The sequence below is a fragment of the Choristoneura fumiferana genome, chromosome 25 (genome assembly GCF_025370935.1).
Source record: "Choristoneura fumiferana chromosome 25, NRCan_CFum_1, whole genome shotgun sequence".
NCBI classification, from domain to species: Eukaryota; Metazoa; Arthropoda; class Insecta; order Lepidoptera; family Tortricidae; genus Choristoneura; species Choristoneura fumiferana.
The window spans coordinates 10636284-10657060 of NC_133496.1; the positions used below are offsets into that span (position 1 = coordinate 10636284).

At 36.0% G+C, this 20777-nt stretch overlaps 1 protein-coding gene across 1 annotated transcript in view; it reads left to right on the forward strand.

The window, feature by feature from the left end:
• Osi24 (Protein) overlaps positions 1 to 19071 on the forward strand; it is an 86149-nt gene extending 67078 nt beyond the window's left edge. The window contains exons 5-9 of the mRNA XM_074106994.1: positions 522 to 609; positions 3044 to 3143; positions 4310 to 4472; positions 11434 to 11641; positions 14331 to 19071. Coding sequence (XP_073963095.1) covers positions 522 to 609; positions 3044 to 3143; positions 4310 to 4472; positions 11434 to 11641 — 559 coding nt within the window. The 3' untranslated portion in view covers positions 14331 to 19071. The remainder of the gene's footprint in view (positions 1 to 521; positions 610 to 3043; positions 3144 to 4309; positions 4473 to 11433; positions 11642 to 14330) is intronic.
• Positions 19072 to 20777: the final 1706 nt, after the last annotated feature.

A 20777-nucleotide genomic window follows, 5' to 3' on the forward strand; every position in this document is an offset into this window, starting at 1 on the left:
GCGGAGAAGTGAGATAAAAGGCCGTAGATCATCCACATGGACCTCAGCATAGCAACTTTTTAAAAATGTTTCTTTTTATGAAAATTTTTATCAGCTATATCTCTATCTCACATGATATTAAGTGCAGATGAGGCCTAAAATGGTGGTAGGGGAAAGTATTGTACCTATGGACGGTTTTAACTGTGGATTGATATCTCAAAAAATAAAACCAGAATGCCAGGAATTAAAGTTATCCATTATGTTAAGCCTCAAAAAAAAGAAATAAATATACAAGAGACCACTTGGTGCCACACGGCGACGCAAAATAAGTTAATGTTTTAGGTAAATAAGTTTTACACAAATAGGACTTTTCTATGAAACCAAAATTACGCGATTCACAACACAAAAAATTACGTTTGTTTGGCCTCGCTCTTTACGGATACGTTTGATTCGTGGAGTTCCGGTTTTTAATTTTCAAGATAACTATGATCTACAACACTTTCATCTAGTTAAAGTTTTAAAAACTAACTTTTGGTTTGCAGGTTTGGCGCTGGCGGCCAGAAAGTAACGTACCTACCAACTAAGACTGGGTACTACAAGAACCAATTAGCTTCTGGTAACACCTACAAGGTAACTTGACTGGTAACAGTTGTAATTAAAATTAATGAAAGCCGCACCAGACATACAAATTTCAGCAATCAATATCCTGTATTATGTTCCAACTACCTGGTTAAAGCCGCGGCCGGGGGTTCTCGTTGCAGGCCGCTTCCAAATAAAGTGGCTCTATCATGTCATGAGGTACAAATCTAAATGTAAATAATGTCAATATAATAACATATCTAATATCAATATTATTATTGACTTAAGATTGGTTTTTTGAAATCTTTTTGTATTTTTTATTTTAATTCCAAATTTTTACTTGACCAGCAGTGGTGTAGCGGTACAGCACGCGGTACGGAATACCGAGGACCTGGGTTCGATTCCCAGTGCTGGTCTTATTTTTCTGTGCATCTATATTTCAGTTTGTATTTTCAATTATTATTGACATATTTAAGTATAACGTAATCTAGACACGCGGGAGTGTGTCCAGCCAAGTTCAAAGAAAAAGGAAATGGCGACGTAGCCGCGTGTACACACTACGTAACACACATGGTGTGTGTGGGTGTGCGTGTGTGTGTATACATTACACGGACCATTTTGAGCTACTTTTGACCCCTTCACAACTCGAAACCTATTTAATCGCCATATTTAGCGAATCCATTTCAGAAATGTTCGCAAAACTTATCTTTTTGAACCAAATCTTACAGGTACTAAGCGTAAAAACTTGTTAGGTATGTCTAACAATAACTTTCTGTGAACTAAAATATAATTAAAAACACATTCCCAATAGCTACCACAGAAATGTCACGTTCCGGTAATATTTTACTTTCCGTTAATATTTCAGTATATTTAACAAATCCGTTTCGGTCTTCCGTTTCGTGAGAAAGGGCTCTGTTTGATTAGCATTATTTCAAATGGATTTATGCGTGGGTCCATGTTGGTTGGAATGGAGATAAAATACTTAATAAGCATTATAAATTTGTTAGAATATTTAACGTAAAACATAAGGGTGTAAATTTGAATCGCACTTATTTTAAAGAGTAACATTATACCGATGCCCAGCGGTTTACATTTTAGTGCTATTTCATTCATGTCTTTTAAAATATAAGCGATCATTGCTTTTATTACCCGACTGCCCGAAGTAGGGTTACGTTTTTCAAACGTGTGTATAGGTATATGTATGTCTAGTTATTTCTTTGGTACCCTCTGTAGGCCGAATAGTTTTCAACATAATATTATTATGAGCTATCATTAATTAGATCATTAGATTTGTTGACAAAACTGTCGAAGTAACAGTTATAGAGTACCTGTATAATATACCAAAATAGGTTCCGCGAATAATATATGGAGTTGTATTACATTTTTTTTCTCATTACAATGTTATGAAAGCTAATAAATAGAGCATTCTAATCATGTATAAAAATATATTTAATAATAAAGAAGGGTCCCTTAATCCCTTGAGGATATTAGTCAAGATGTTGTTCCAATATAACAATTTAAAAAAAAAACCTACGGTCGCGGGTAAGCCAAGAAATTATGTTAGTTCATCTTGTAATTAGCTATCAAATATTTTTAATAATAAAGAAGGTTCCCTTAATCGCTTGAGGATATTTGTCAACATATTGCTCCAATATAACAATTTAAAATCTCGAGCGGAAGTTATTGGCCATCCCTCGAGTATTCTGATTATACTTTATTAACGTTCGAAGCTTTCCATTCCGTAAATTTATTAAAATTAAATTGTGTGTGCATAATACTTTATTAAGATTTTTCTTAAATCAATAGGACTTTTTGAATTTTTCAAATTTATTTTCTAATTGCATACCTTTTTGATGCTCCTGTGAAAATGGTAGCTTAAAATTGTTAAAACGTATAAGAATGGGCTGATTACCAATCTTTCATTTGATACCCATATTGTAACAATTAATGGCTATTGTTGATTTAGGTAAGGGAGCAACTTCAAACTCATCAAAGATAAACGCCTCGGGGATACAATAATGTTTTAAAGTAATCTAGAATATTCCAGCCGATGGTTGAAGTTAGGTTGACCGAATACCTCTGTAAAGGTTATTAATCGGAACTTTAAGATCATCATCATCATCATCATTATGTCAGCCGAAAGTCGTCCACTGGTGGACATAGGCCTCCCCCAAGGCTCTCCACTCAGACCGGAACTTTAACATACGCCTTTGATACTTTGAACTTTAATCAGTGTGTATTGCTGTTGATGTCCTGTGGTTCCGAGACGTGGTTTGTGACTGTTGTGTGTCGTGGCTTCTTGGAAAACCTCAGAGTCCCCCAACGAGCTATGGAGAGAGCTATGCTTGGAGTTTCTTTACGCAATGGAACCCAGAATACGAAAATTCGCTGAAAAACTAAAGTCATCGACGTAACAGTTATTTGAGAACCTTCCACGCGAGATAATTACCGCAAAACCATTATTTAACATCGTTTTCTCTTGCAGGTGTTCCAGAAAATTCCAGCTTCCTCTATGATCCTGAGTAACTACGACCCGTTCTACTCGCCTTTACTGTCACGTCTTGACGGAATATTCGCTAGACTTGGTAAGTACCATCATTGACTTTTTGCTCCATACCATTACTGACTCTTTCTACCCTCATCCTACACCTTTGGACAGAAAGAAGTAGTAAAAAGGCCTCATATTACGCAACAGTTAGAGTGACGCCAAACAAGCGCAATTGAGTTGTGAATAGCGTATTTAATTGCCTTTTATATTTATCCGGAAACACTACTGACGGAAGTTGATTCCACAATTTCACTGGCCATCATTCATCAAGATGGTATCGATGAAGTTTAGACTTTCGGCGAGAGACGCGATGGTGGAATTTCGTAGCAGGTAGCAGATCAAACAATTCTTCGGAGCACTCAGCGTGGTATAAGATAATCATACAAAATTTGGATAGCCAGGTGAATGATCCCAACGTAAAAATAATAATCAAATATGTCAAATAACATCGTTAAAATCACACACAAAAGGGAAACGTAATTTACGCTGTGTTTATCAGGCCGTGTTAACAAAGTTACAAATACGGTGAGAAATTACGCCGAAGATGAGAAATTACACCAAAACAACCTAATTTTCCGCCATGTCATCCTAACGACGAAGTCTTTTGATATACTCGTAACTATGTTATGCTTGGATCAATAACTGACACAGGTGTTGAAAATTATATTGAGTGGCGAAAATAACAAGAAAATATTGCTATGAAATACTCAAATAAATTGAGGTAATTTCGGACTAAATTTACTAGCTGATCTCGATTTGAATAAGTATATACATTTTCTCAAATCATGTTACAGGTCGATTCATAAGTGCTGGCATGAATGAACTGAATGACTGAATGATAATGTCTATGTGTGCATAACAAGATGATGAAATACAGATTGATTCAACAAGTGATCATCATGTTATAATAAGAAGTACCAACCCATTGTGTGCTTACACAAACTGCGAAACAAAATAGCATCACTACGTGTCAAATTTACAAGTATATGTAGGTATAAAGAATAGTATGGGGTGTAGAGAGAAAGAGAAAAATATACCTTTGGCCACAGCTGTAAAAGTTAACAGCATTTTTTTAGGGAAGGCAATTACAAATTCCTGCACTTTTCAGCGATAAAGAAGAACAAAACTTTAAGAACTACTTTATTTACACTAACTATATCAGATTTGTGATCAGTTTGTCATTAACCTTTTCTCGTATTCCAGGCTTAGCCCCAACTGAGAACGGAGAAGCTGGCACTCAGATTGGTGGACAGAGCCTCAGCGATGTGAAGCTGGAGTCTTGCAGGGAACAGCTGATCTGTCTCATGTACGCCAGCCCAGCGAAGTATGCTCCTTACAGCAACCTCGTCTCCGCCCAATTAAGCAGGTATGACCTTTAAAAGATACTTTTACGGACGATCTTTAAATTAATTTTAATGTTACATTTTTTTTTAATTACTATTAAGGCTACAGTGGCCTATCGGCAGTGCGTTTTCTTTATAGGTCGACACAATCCATAGCAACCCATGTGCCAGGTCTTGGCACGATAACATTTTTAAAGTTCCGCAAAAACTTAAATATTAGTTTAGTAAAATTAAACAGTTCAATTGCTATAACTGCCTACTTTCGCTTTTTTAATATTTGTTCGCCATTTTGACGATTTAGTTTAGTCTTGAGATGATTTTACATAACACATTCCCATTATCGAGTCGATGGGTCCTACGTATAAGGGCTTAAGTGTAAAATCCCTTCTTTACAGGACGGGCTTTCAAAGTCATAAACTGTCGTAACTCAGAGATTGTGTATCCAAGACTTTTAAAATTTGGTACACTAGCTAATAGTACTCTGTCCTTTAACCACAACGAATAAATTTTAATAAAATATTTTTTCAATTAAAGTTATTGTACATACGCCCATATACGTGAATTTCCGGGAAATAAACTTGTGTTCAAAAATACAGTAAAAACATTAAATTTAAAAATCAAAAAACCCGACTGCCTTAAAAACTAAAAGGAAGAAAATAAGTCTAGTGGTCTAGATTTCTGTCAAGAAGCTCATTTAAGGTTCAACAGTTGGGACCCATTTCCAAGATTTTATGAGCTGGTTACGATTTGAATTTTTAAGTTTTTATTTTATACTTTTTTGATATTTCTGTGAAAATAGTAGATTAAAAGTATTATAAACCATATATTTAGAATGGGCTAATTATTAGCTTTCATTTGAATCCCATATTGTTACTATACAATTTTTTTTTATTCCTTCACCATATTTTTTTTCGCCGCCATATTGAAATATTATATACTTTATGTCACTCCAACAGTTATGACGAATCCAATGATACCTCATATGTTACAATCCGTCCAGCCGTTTAGGCTGCAGCGAGGACAAAAGAAATGGACATACATACCCACATACATACATACATACATACATACATACATACGCTCGAAATACATAACCCTCCCCCCCTAAAAAGATCTATGTGGTACTTTGGCTCATATAAGCGTTAAACTTTAAAATCTTTGATAAAAAATACGTTACCCAAGATACTTGGAGACATTTAAAAAAAGTAATACAATCACATTACGTTGTAGTATCGGGGTAGCGGCGTTCCGCTTGACGTACAAGGACCTAAATGGCAGTTATGCCCACAGATTAAAAAAAGCCTCCCCGGGATTTACCGCGTAAAAGTATCAAACGTACGTTTAGCGCTTTTACGTTAAAATTGCATCTAGTTCGGTTTTACGTCAATGAAAACTCAATAACAGTGTTTTTTTAATCCACTATCTAAATATTATATAGTTTATAGATACCTACGCACAAAACTCAAAATTGAAAAAAATCACTTTGGCCCTTATTATACATAGGACCCATCGAAGTACAATAGAGTCATCTAAATATACCTCCAGGCGACCTAAGTCTTACCGTCTAGACGCCTGGATTGTTATAATATGTACGTGCTGCCAATGACAGTCGCTATAGAAATTCCGATAAATTGAGATCTTTGATATCGTATGCTTTCAGGGATTGAATTTGTAATCTGAAGGTGAAGATGGTTAGTAATAGAGCCTGTTTATAACGAGGGATTTTGAATGTTTAAAGATTAAGTTCCCTTATGTATTGATATGTTAATCGGGATATACGACAACATAGCAAAAGATAAAGTATTAGTTAGATAACTGGAAGCATAAAAAGACAAGGTAAGTGGCGGATGTGGAAAAGGCTAATAGAGAAACATGAGAAACACCACGCAGCTAATGTACAGTCAACGAAATTGATTTTGGCCATTATACATCCTTGCCATAGTAAATAGTTTTGGTTTGCCTATAGCAATGCTTATTGGCTGACGTAAAATGTCACAATGACAAGGTTCTGTGATAGCCTAGCAATCAAATTAGTCGACTGTACATTAAATCTAAATACCTTTGTAATGATGCTACATCCAAGTTGTATCCAATTAAAGCCGGGGTGCCTCAAGGATCTGTTTTGGGCCCTGTTCTATATAACCTGTACACAGCGGATCTCCCAGACGTCCCTGGAGTTGTCACTGCAACCTATGCAGATGACATACATTGCATCGACTATGCTCCAGAGGGGCTTAGAGTTGATACAGGAATGGCTTGATAAATGGAGGATAACAGCAAGCGTTAGCAAACCTGTGCAAGTGACATTCTCACTCAGACAAGGCAACTGCCCACCATTAAAACTGCGCAACACAACTCTACCACATGACAATCATGTGAAATACCTTAGCATTCATCTGGACAGAAGACTGACCTGGAAGACACACATCAACGCTAAAAGGGATGAAATAGCTCTCAAACACAGAGACCTACATTGGATGCTCGGAAGAAACTCGAAGCTGTCTATAGACAATAAACTCCTTATCTATAAGGCCACTCTCAAGCCAGTGTGGATGTATGGCATTGAGGAATCCAACATAATGCAGCGTTTGCAGAACACGATCCTGAGATCAATTGCTAATGTGCCATGGTACACAACAAACAAAGAGATACATCAGCATCTAAGCATCCCTACAATAAAGGAGGAAATAAGCACGACAGCTAAGAGATATCAAACGCGACTTGAATACCATCCGAACGTCCTGGCCCGGCAGCTAACTATAGTTGACTATCAGAGGCGGCTCAAAAGACATACTATCCAAGAACTGAAGACATGCGTCTAGTTTCTATGTATTGTCTTTATATTATTATTCTATGTACCGTCCCGCTCACTCTCATGGTAAATAATATAAGCGTCAGCGGGACGGCAAGATACGAAGTTCGAATTTTGCACATCGTAGTATAGGACCAGGCAACTCGGTGAGAGTTATTGCGGGGATTCTCGACTGCAACTTGGTGGCTATTTAAAACAATTAATATTCAAAGTGGAAGTTTCTTATCTATTCAGGATAAAATATGTTAATTTATTTTAAACGCCTCGATATGTGTAATCTAAAACAAATCAGTTCTTGGAAGGAAAATAAGAGGAAACAAACAACTTTTATCCTATAAAGGAAATGGGTGTTGAAAGTTATTTTCTTGTACTGGCGATTCGTGTAGATGAGCGACCATCACTGCTGAACTGCCTTGAAACTAGCAACCAACGTTCTCTGGTATCTTGTCATAAGACACTTTTTACTGTTGGGAAATAATTTCATGCGGGTAGAGAAATAACTCTGAAAGTTTGAATGAGTTCATATTCCACTGTCTCCGTCGACGTAAGTTTCGTGTTCAGGTTATCATAATTTTTATTTGTTTGTTTTTAGATTTATTGTAACAACTATTTTTGCTGACGTGTAAAGAGAAATTTCAGCGTTCGTTTTAGAAACAAATTGAACCAACTAAACAGGTACAGTAAAAAAACAGAATGAACCTGCCTAGTTGTAATTGCTCTATTCAGGCATACCTTTTATTTTTATGATACCTATATTTAATTAATAAACATAATCCAAAACAATAGTGCCTACTATTTGTAATCATACAAACAAATATTGCAAGTTGATGCAAGTGGCGGGTTGTCGTTCACTGTGGCGTTCTAAAAGGGCAGGCCTTTGTTTAGCAGTGGACGACTTCCGTCTGTTGATGATGATGCTTGAATTATCCCACCTATCTATTCCAGTTAAAATTAATAGCACTTTACTAGAGTAGGTAAAATAAAATACAAAGCCTGCCAGACACCCAATATTGGTCTGTTTGATCCTAATGGAAAATACTTAAGTAAACTCGGTTGAGAGATGGCTTTAATCAGGACTTCCAAAAATACACCGGCTGGGTTTTAAATGTTCTCGTAGTGACGCGGCGGATTCAATCACCGGGATACAGAGTAAATACAGAGGTTTTACTCGTCACCTTCATCATCATCATAGGACGTCCACTGTTGGACATAGGCCTCCCCCATAGACCTCCAGTTGCTTCGATTGGAGGCAGCCTGCTTCCACTGTAAACCCGCGGCTTTAACCAGGTCATCCGTCCATCTCATTAGCGGACGTCCTAAGCTGCGCTTGCCAATATGTGAAAATACCTACATAAAAATTAAAAATAAGAATGGTCCACATAGGTACACTTATTTATTCACTCTAAGGCAGCGCATTATTTGAGTAAGAATGTCTCACAACGATGTTAAACACCAATTACGTAAATAATGACTTTAGTCCTCCTTCATACACATAGAACGCGCATACGCTATGCATACACATACGCTAGAACGCGTGTAGGAGAGTATTTAAAAGTAAATTCAATCTAGTCAGCCATATCAGCAGGGCTACTACGAAACTCGAAACTCGAAATTCGTTTCGTGCGGTCCCTCTGACACTTATACTATTTAATACGAGAGCGAGAGGGACCGCACGACACGAACTTCGAGTTTCGAGTTTCGTAGTAGCCCCCATAATAGACATCGTCTATAGAATAGTTTTTTTAGGGTCGCCGCCATCGTAATCGATGGGGAGAATTATATTCATTCTAGCAGTGAAGAGCCTTAGATTGTTTTTATCCGGAAATACAGACTTGTTTCCGTTGCACCAACAATTTTTAGTCGTCCCATTAATTTTGCCGGCGCTAGTTTCGACGTTTCAGTCACTTTCCGCCGACTCATCCGATTCGTCAAATTCGGGAACCAATCGCTCCAACTTTCAAAAGTTCTTTAGGAAAGAAATGGGATCTAGCAAAACCATTATGTTCACGGATTTTGGGAATTAAGCGGAGAAATACCGTGGATCTAGTACTCTTACATTGACGAACAAAATAATGGGAAGTTTAATGCTCAGTGACTCATTATTTTTAACCGACTTCAAAAAAGGAGGAGGTCTATGTTCCAATCTATTTTTTTTTGCATGTCAGATGCCATCTTTTAAATATTATAGGCTGGGATGATGATGATAGTATATAGGCTTTTTTGACAATAAGTATAGGTACTTAGTTATAATGAGCGGTGACATGACTAACCAAAAACATTGGCATGCAAATCCATACTTATTTAATATTATAAATGCGAAAGTGTGTGTGTGTGTTTGTATGTTTGTATGTTTCCGTCTTTCACGTCGAAAGAGAGCGACGGCTTATTATTTAAGTAAACTTATGTACTGTATTTTATAGGACGAGATGACGCCGGTATCAAAAATGTACAATAATACGACGAAACAGCAATATTATTACAATAATTCATTAAAAATATTACTAATGTACATTATAAATGTACCTAAAGCTAAAAAAATACAAACAAAAAAAATATCTTTTAAAATACCACCCGAGATGACGCCGGTATCAAAAATGTACAATAATACTAACTAAACAGCCGTCGTCTAAAAAAAAATACAAACTATCTTTTAAATAAAATTAGACGCTATCGTAAATAAAATAGACATTGAAATTACGAGTAATCAGATTTTTTCGACACTTTGAATAAATTTTATACCGACTAAAGCTAGATATAGTGTTTGAACATAATTCATTTGTCATGCTTTCCACTCGGCGTCTAAGTTTCATTTACTTAAGTCAGATAACAGAGTTATAAATGAAGACAGATTATGTCTCTGCTCTGTAAATTTAAATGAAAGTGTAAAAAAATCTCGAATAATGTTACTTAGAGGAAATTCTTTTCACTATCTCAAGCGACAAAGATATGAGTTATTAAAGATGTTGTTAGACGAAACGCATTTGAGTCTGAGTCTAGCTACTAAATAATTTATTGAATCAGGCGTTACTTTGCGGAGGTCCATATCAATGAACTAAAAGAATTTCTTTGCTCACCCGCAACCTTATTATTCAAGATATGCGTGTTCATGCAGTTCCTCCACCTCCACACTGTAAGAAACACACACAAATCACACAAACCCATCTGTCACCACCAACAGACTACACTGACGCGTTCCGAACTCAACCAGAGCTCATCTTCAAGCAATACAACCGTACACCATGCTGAAAAAAATAAAAAATCCTCCAAACATTTTTTATTAGTAAATATCAAATAATCGATGGTTTTATTTTTATTTTCTATACTACTGTTGATTTTTCCTTGACAATACTTTGTTGTGTAGATTCACGATGGTAGGTAACATGAAAAACGTGAACTGAGTTAGTTAACCCTAAGTTAGTTTATTGATAACAACCATAAATATACTATATGACAGAGAGAGAGAAAGAACACAATGACAGATACTTATTCGAACTTAAGTGGGTACCAAATTAACGCTCGTGACTGTACCTACGGTTCGATTTGTAGCATTCGAAGATGGCGGATGTAGACAATATCTAATTTTGCTAGTTCTGTTTCTTTGGCTAGTTGAAGTATAATTTTCATAGTGTTATATTCGGCGATTAACCTAAACAGTGAACAGTGATCCCAAAATTCTTTATTGCTCTCGTGTCTAACATTTTTTTAATGCGCAAGTGGTCTCCACGTGGTTTCTGGAATTTGACTATTAAGTTGCAAAAACTACAATCACTGTACAACGTGCCTCTCAAAGAAAGTTTACCTCGACACTGGCAAAATAGTCCTATTAATTAGGACAGAAACGCCATAATTATTTTAAAAGAGAAGAAGACTGTACCTACGCGTATTATTTAACCATAACGCTTTGGTTTCCTATGATCAGCGGTGCCGTGATGTAGCGGCCGTGACGGGGCGGTGATTGACGTCACTAGGACGTTGTCTAATGTGGCCGGAATGGCGCGGTTTCCTAGAGTGGTGTCAATTACCGCTTTCTAGGAAACCGCGCTATTTTGTTTACATGGACAACGTTCCGGTGACGTCATTTACCGCTTTCTTGGGGCCGCTGCGTGACGGCACCGCTAATCCTAGGAAAACCGGGCTTAAGTTCTTTGATAACAGTGTTCACTGGTTTCCAGGGAGCTCAACGAACTCCGCCGTCCAGTGTCCGACAACCCCGAGATCCTGCGCTTCTTCCGCTACATGCGCGCGGCGCGGCGCGGGCAGGAGGGCGCGGACTGCGCGCGCGCTCACCCCGGCTGCGCGGCCGCTGCGCCCGCGCACACCATGATAGCTGCGTACCACGACATCAATAAGCTGGTTACTGCTAGGAAGCTGCGGAACTAGGTACAATTCGTCATTCATTAACTTCAAAATAACCATTTTCAAAATGATATCCAAATCTTTTCGTGACACATACTCGTAGTTGCTCGTAGAAGCCGTGGTGGCCTAGTGGTTTGACCTATCGCCTCTCAAGCAGAGGGTCGTGGGTTCAAACCCCGGCTCGCACCCTGAGTTTTTCGAAATTCATGTGCGGAATTACATTTGTCACGAGCTTTGCGGTGAAGGAAAAACATCGTGAGGAAACCTGTACAAACCTGCGAAGCAATTCAATGGTGCGTGTGAAGTTCCCAATCCGCACTGGGCCCGCGTGGGAACTATGGCCCAAGCCCTCTTGTTCTGAGAGGAGGCCTGTGCCCAGCAGTGGGACGTATATAGGCCGAAAATGGAAATGGAACTCGTAGTTGAGTGGCAATCATTTTGGCTGATAGAATAGGCATGTATGTATAATCATATATTAAGCCAGTTTTTTTATATATGTGTATCTATTTTATCAGCTAATAAACCACTGTTATTCTTATAAAATTACTCGATACGGTATACAATACAATAAATCTTTATTGAACAGTAGTAAGCATTTTTTATTTTTTATTTAATTATAATATGTTGGAGGATGTAGGATGTTTGAATGTTTGTTACTCAATCACGTCTAAACCGCTGAACTAATTTAAATGAAATTTGGTATACAGATAGTTTCAGTCCCGAGGAAGGACATAGGATAGTTTTTATCCCGGAAAATTGCATAGTTCCCGCGTGATAGCGATAAACGAATACTACGCGGACGGAGTCGCGGGCAACAGCTAGTCGAACAATAATAATATTATATAGTCTAGGATACGATCCAACTTAGACCTGAATAGTTTATAGGAAATAAATGGACATCACATGTACTGGGTTTCAGTATGGACTCTAAAAATATAAAACACTGTTCGAATCAATGCGACTGCTGTTTGAATAAGTCTGTAAATCAATCAAATTCGTAATGTTGTCCTAGATCACTCTTGACGGAGTAGTCAAGATCGTCAGTTTAAAATAAGTAGTGAAACTTCATGACGACTTTCTTTGGGAAATAGTGACCTTACTTTCGCAAACAATTTTTATAATTGATCAAGAACAGAATTGCGGTAATCAACTTGACATTTTATCCTTCCCTTCTCAACGTGAGTCAAATCTTGAAGTCGAATTTAGCCCAGTTCCAGTTATCGAATTGTCTTTAAATTGTCTGGTGTCTAAAAGTGTCCATAGATACATAGATTGGACAACAAAGAGTGTTTCTGTGACAGATTAGATGATGCTAGTATCAAATGAAATCATTTATTTTATTTCAATCACAGGGATCATATATGGTGTTAGTATCGCGATATCCGTTTTTTCTAAAACCTTATTTATTTACATAATTTATTCAGAGTGTAGAACGGATTTTTTAATTTCACACGCAGTCGTATTGGATAGAACCAGTCTATAAAAGTTCGCTCAGGAGCATAAATACTTTACGACAACATCTGGCTGATCATTTAAAATAAAAAAATGACAAAATATTGGACAGTGAAATGTAAAAATAATAATAGTATCCATTTTATCAAATTAAGCTGGTTAGTTATGCTGTAAGTAAGTATACCTACCTCTTTGCTTTAACTAAAAATTTGTTTTATTTTAAGATCTATGCGGTGTCACAAATAAAATAAAAATATTTTCAGTTCTTGGGCTGTATTGATAGGATCGAAAAGGCGCGCATGTTTTATTTAGGCTCTAAGTTTTAGAGCGTTGAATACAAGTTAGCGAGCTTGTTATGGCGCCTTTTAAGAAGGAACAAGTATGATGAAATAAATACTGGCGTAGGTACCTACTAATTGAGATCGTTTCAGTGTTACCTGAAATGTAATGTAATACGGACTTGTGTATATATAACCAGGGAGCCTTATATAAATCGTAGTCAGAACCCTGCAGTTCCTGGGTTAGAAAAAAAGGTTTATTTCCTGCGAGATCACAGAACCGCCTAACATAAAGCGAGGGCTATTAAACCTTTTTTGTCTTTGAAGTTCCAAAATGGCGGAGAAAGAAAATTAACAGGAATAGCCCGAATTTTATTTAAAGTTGCAAGTATTGAAATAAACGAGCGTTTTGAAAATTTTTGGAATAACGTTTAATTAATTTCGCCTATGATTTTGTTTATCAAGAATTTATCTACCGCCTTCGCAATGAACTATAAACTTTTCCCGAATATAAACTAGGTATTCCATGTCCTTACCAAAAAAAAAAGAATTTCTTCTAAATCGGTTCAGCGGTATTAAGCCTGAGATAACATTCAGATAGACCGAAAGACAGATTTACTTTCGCATAATATAATAATTAGTAAGGATAAAGATTAGTCTAGTCTAGACATAATAATATAATCACTGACGTCAGTTAAGTCAAGGTAGGCAACACAGTGGGAAGCGAGTTATTAGGTAAGGCGACTCGCCACTGTTCCTCACTTCTATCCTTGACAAGTGATGCTACTCTCTTTGATACCATACTACTTGACAACTCCTGAATTTTGCGATGTCCTTTTTTTACCAAAATAGGCTTACGCTGGATCACAATCACGCCTGATGGTAAACGAAGATCTGGACCAAGATGAACCGCACGGCCTAGTGCTAGATTTGAAGAGGTACTGGTAATAATAAAGGGTGTTACATTATTTTTTTTATTACAGATGAGGCGAGCAGTTCGGAGGTCCAATAACGCAAGCCGATCGACTTAGCACGATATTATAATCAATAGAAGAAGAATTTATTATTTAGAATCAACACAATCATAAACTTGGCACATAAATTCGAATTTATTAATCAGTATAAAAATAACAGTTACAGGGTGTTTCATATCTGATCCAATTAAAGTAATTCCATATAATATAGATTTTAAACGTTGTAGATTGTAATCTGATCTTTAGAGTGTCAATTGTTTTTTATTTATACGTAAAATTAGCACGCAGCGCGGACGAGATGACAGGACTAACGTTATTTTTTTATTTATTTTTTCCACGCTGCTTGCTTTCTTATTTTATTGGTGGCCAGTTGCTGGACTGGCAGCGTTGGTATGCAAACTTTTTAATGAACTTTGTACATGTGTCGTCTACACACCTTTTTTAAAGTACATACATCCACCAATATTTTCGACTAACACTTGTTAAGTTGCACGAAATGGTGTAATAAAATAAAGGTGACTGTACCGTAGACTTGAAAATTAAATGTTTGATTCGTCTGTAACTAATTATAGCAAATAACTTTCATTGGATACGTAATAATTATGTTCTGGTAGCATTAATTAACTGTATTCTCCAGAAATAATTTCATTTTCTACCACGTTTCTTGTACGTGACACTGTGTTTTGATATCTTGTGAAGCGTATTCGGTGATTAATAATTATTTTGTACCGGGACAAGCTTGGGGCTACGGCTTCTTCCTCGTGGAAGAATAAAAATAACTCAGTTGCCTAATAATCCCAGCCTATATACGTCCCACTGCTGGGCACAGGCCTCCTCTCAGAATGAGAGGGCTTGGGCAGTAGTTCCCACGCGGGCCCAGTGCGGATTGGGAACTTCACACACACCATTGAATTGCTTCGCAGGTTTGTGCAGGTTTCCTTACGATGTTTTCCTTCACCGTAAAGCTCGTGGTAAATTTCAAATGTAATTTCGCACATGAATTCCGAAAAACTCAGAGGTGCGAGCCGGGGTTTGAACCCACGATCCTCTGCTTGAGAGGCCATAGGTCAAACCACTATGATTTTTGAAAATCCCTTGTTATAGAAATAAAGAAAAAAAAACATTTAATTGTAACAACGTGGAACAAAACTTATAAAATAAAAGAAGAATAAAGTAAAAGGTCACAGCATGACACGAAATGGTCCCAAATCAGCAAACGTTGCAGCGTTATAATAATTTTATTAGAGTATAATGTTTGCCAAATTTTAAGTTTCTGGCTCCGGTCATTTAAGAAGTACGTTGTTTGTCAGTCAGTCAGTGCAATCTTTTAGTACTTTTTATGTGTAAAGATAGAAATGTTTTGTCATTAGGTAGACTTGTCATAAAATATTGAATTTTTGACTGTTTTTTAAGCTTCTGAACAATGTTTGACTATACTTATAAGATCATAAAATAAAATAACAAAATACTTAATCGCAAAACGTGGCTAAATCCGTACAAATGTGGTGACAGCTATACACTCGTAATTTGGAACTGTAAAAATAAAACCTTTTTATAATGTTGAATGTAACCAAGTAAACTTTTCTATAAATCAACATACAGTATGTAACAGAACGAAAGGCAAAGCTGATACGTGGTTGATGGTAAATTGTAGTATGTTGTTATAACATACTTTTTATTAACTTTTAGTTGCTTTTTTATTTTCTCAATCTCAACATGACTTTAGGTCCTCTTATTTTCAGTCGGTTAAAGATTCTAGTTGTAATATCCTCTAGAAACAGTAGGACGCAGTTTATTAACGTAAACAAACTAATCAAAACCAATCCACATATCAGATTATTGCAATTTCAACTAAGACCGCACTACCCACTACTGCCTACAATACGAAACACTAACCACTTCATTATCTGGTATGTTTACATTATTATTCATTACATGAATTTCGCATAACATTGTGGTTCACTTTGACATTTTAGATTTGTCACCTTGTTAAAGCCTTGTTATTGTTATTTTGAAAGAGGTAAGGTTCAATCACTTATTTGGACTTTTTTCTTTAAATCAAAGAGTATTAGTATCTATAGAGAAACATTAAAATGAAACTTCAAGTCGAAGTTTGACGTTCGTGTGTCAGATAAAATCTACATAGAATTTAATTACAAAATCCTCGTTTACGGAGAGTGTAGGAGTAACGGGAATGCCGCTCTTCGTCTGTACGCGGAGAGGTTTCCAGCACGAAGGCAACTCATAAACGCCTGTGTGATCGTCAATGTGATTAACCGAGAAGGGCCTCAACGACATCACGTGAGAGAGAAAGAGCAGTTATTGGACCATTTTCACAACCAACCGGGTTCTAGAGACGTGCAGGACGCATTTTAGGCATAACATTATCAGCTAACATTTGTCATTTTATTAGTTGTCATTGATAAGATTATAAATAAATAATACAAGAGGTTATAAAATAAAGCTTTTTTTTTTCACTACCACAAAAAGATGTTAAATTTCCATAAGCCAGGCACCATAAGCATATTTGTGGTCTAAATATTAATGGGTCTCTTTCTTTGCCTTTCGTTCTGATACTGTATTTCATACATAATATATGACCCGATAACAACATATAAAAAGTTGATACACAAACAACTCTTTTGTGAAAGTATAAATTTATTCGAGCGGAAAATTATATGCGAGAAGGTTTAGTACTTTTCTAACTCTTTTCATTCGATGTTGCGTCTGAGTATGATAACGAAAAACTTTTAATTGGAAGCCTATTTTTGAACACCCTGTTAAACTTTGGTTACCTCTGGCATCTGCCGTCACCTTCACCTGCGAAGTACTTTACGATATTTTAAAACAGTTCTTACACTCAAAGTGCTTTCGGATCACCTCGATATGTGCCCTATTAATAAGGTAGAAAGTTAATTATTAAGGAACTTTATAAAAATGCTTTAAAAAAATACAAGTTTTCTTTTTTTATACAGGATAAAATTATGAACGTGACTCAAAATTTGTGTTAGTGCTCAGTTTTTGCTGGAAATTTTAATGAATTATCGAATTTGTTAAAATTATTCTGATTAACTTTGCAGTTTCCGTACATCCAGTTCGTGATTTAATTTCAACAAAGTATGAATCGTGTCCATCCATCGGTATTAGACCAATTTTAACAAATGGATTGATGCATAACTGTCCAACATTAAACTGAGCTTAAACGCTAATTTTATTAACGTTCAAAATTTCAGCCCGCATTACATTCGGACGCTTATCATGGTGCTTTTTCTGACACTACTTCCTTTTTCTGACACAACACCCTGTATATTTTATTTGGGACTAAATGATAATTAAAAAGGAGAAATCGTGAAAAGAAAATATGACGGCGTATGTGTTGTAAATGTAGCTACTTAATACATACTTAGGTAATAAACTTAAGATATGGCTTCTTGTAAGTTGTAGGTAGTACACAATGAAAAAGTTTAAATCATTTTTCGAATATGGAACGTCAAATTGTTTGTACAGTTATAATATACATCAAAAGGGAGCCTCACTTAAGCTTTACATTGTCTTCGAGCAAATGTGTTTCGCAACCATAGATTATTCATGCGGCCTGCCTCCAGCAAATGCGATTCCAATATATAAAACCCAGTTCACAAGGTTGATATCGTTGGTGTATACGCAACAGTCTGAACATGGCGTTATACCTTAGAGCATTAAGCTAATCGCAGGTTCTTTTTGCCTAGCCTTGTACTTAATTTGGGAACAAATTTCATCGCTATTCACCAGTTATATATTGTTATATTTCGGGTTGCGAGAAGTTCCATGGTTTTCTTTAGCTCTTTGCTTATACTTAAGATACCTGAAGAAATCAATTACATATTTAACTGGTAAAATCCTGGTCAAATACTTCTAAAATATTTATATAATACAATATTTTTAATCTTGTTCCTCCGCTACGCGAAGTAGTGGAGAAATATATATTAAAAAATATATATATTTCTAGACCTCCGAAAATTGACGCTTGAATTATAATTTCTTCATTAATTTATTCATATAACTTTGGCCACGCCTTCCAGTTAGGTTATATTTTAAATCCACTAATTCTTACTTCGTTGAAGCCTAATGGTATCAACTGAACGTATCTTATTTAAAATTCGAACGCGAGAACCGCGCGTTGAGCTGTCAATTTGACAGCTCATGGTCCTGACAGCTTGACAGATGCTAACCAGCCAGTGCATTTTTTTAAAGTTCTAGTTAAAATTTAAAATGTTTCTGGATTGTTTTTGTTTTCAATCTGTGAAGAAATGGCCTTGTATTGGTTAAGAATTAATTGTATATACTTAAGTAAATTGTAGATGGTTTATTTTAATTACAGAGCCTGTGTTTTAGTTGTTGGGTGACTTTAAAAAAAAAGATTTATTTAGTCAGTTTATTATTTATGGCATTGTACTTAGTTATGGATGTACTTGAGTTTTATTTGTTATTTATTGGGTGAGTGAATGTAATTTAAAGAATGATTGTATGGACAGATAAAATATTTTTATTAAGTATAATATTATGTTAGGTAATAGGTACTTCTTAAACTTTTTTTATTTCAAATGGTATTGATTTTTTAAAGTTTATTTCACTTTCTAAGTTTATCGTTATCTAAAAATGAAAATAATGTTTCGTATCGAATTTAAAATTTAATATGTGTTTTATTTAATTTTATATTTTACCACTTGTACTCTTAAAATGTAAAAATGCACTTCATTATGTTTAACAGTACATTATGACTAAATGTTATAAAGATTTTATAAAATGTTTAAACAATATCACTGTTGTTTTTTTTTCTTTTGAAAAAGTGTGATCTCATGAAAAAATTTCAAGAATTTATTGTTTCTTATTCCCACCAGATCACACAAAAAGTTATTTATAATTTCCGCTAACTTTAAGGAAACATTCAAAAATTCAAATGAAGTCATTTACAAAAAAGTTTTTTTTTATTCGACTAGTTGGCAAACGAGCAAGTGGGTCTCCTGATGGTAAGAGATCACCACCGCCCATAAAAATCAGTAATACCCCTGGTATTGCAGATGCGTTGCCAACCTAGAGGCCTAAGATGGGATACCTCAAGTGCCAGTAATTTCACCGGCTGTCTTACTCTCCACGCGGAAACACAACAGTGCAAGCACTGCTGCTTCACAGCAGAATTAGCGAGCAAGATGGTGGTAAAAAGTGGCAATTATGTAGAATTGTAGCACTTGTAACATTTATAAACACACACACACACACACACACACACACACACACACACACACACAACACAAACACGTAATTTAATTAATTAAGTACCGAATCCGGTGGGACCAACAGATATTTGTAACCCTATAGTATGTGTTGTTTCTTGTAATAAAAATATATATATTTTTTTATTAAATAGGGGGCAGGTAGTTTCTATCATAGAACTGAACCTTCTGTCAAAGTTAACGGCCATCAAGAAAAACATGGTGTAGAAACCACACCTGTGCACACAACGGTGTTTTGACCACAGCGCCCTGTGCGTCCCAGAAAAAAATTGATTGGAGAAAAATGTAGAGGGTTACATAGGTATATTTTGTCAGAGCCTGGCGCTCGACGGGTTAAAGAAATGTAGGCTGTAAATAAGTTTCAGAGAGAAAACTTTAAGTACTTTGCATTACAATGAAAACCATTTAAAAGTGTTACGCTTATATAAGCCCGCTTGAGACCTGGGACTGTTAAGAATTCTAACAATATTATAAATGCTAGTTTAGACGAGCAATGGCACGGGGTAAAGTAATGTTATAAATATACCCCGGATTTTTGTGGCAATGGTGTCACAATAGGGTAGTTTTGGGAGTAAATGGAACGGTGTTAATTAATACGGCTGTGTAAATGATGATGATGATGATGATGCGTGTGAAGATGGTCCCAAGGGAAGACCGGCAGATTGTTGATTTGGGACCTTCCCATGTTGTCATGAATAAATGATTTTCTTTCTTTCTTTAAATTAAAATTTAATACATATATAAAAAATATATTAGGTACAAGTAATAACAACAAATCAAAAATATCGTTAGGTTTAAGTTAAACCTGTTTTGGTTTTTGTGTCCGCTCGCTTGCTATTGGTGTTTTTTGCACGTAGATGTTTTTGGACAGTGAGATGGTCTTTGGGACCATTCTCATACACACACATCATCATCATCATCATCATTGTCATTTACACAGCCGTATTAATTAACACCGTTCCATTTACTCCCCAAACTACCCTATTGTGACGTCATTGCCACAAAAATCCGGGGTCTAGTATAAATACTTAAGTCTGTGGGTATGTGCGTTTGTATGTATGTCTGTTTGTAACTCCTTCATGCATAAACGACTGGGCGGATTTGAATGAATTTGAATTTCCATATTTTGTTTCGCGGACGCCCTATTGAAATATTGCGCGTAATACCCTATGCCACGCCCACA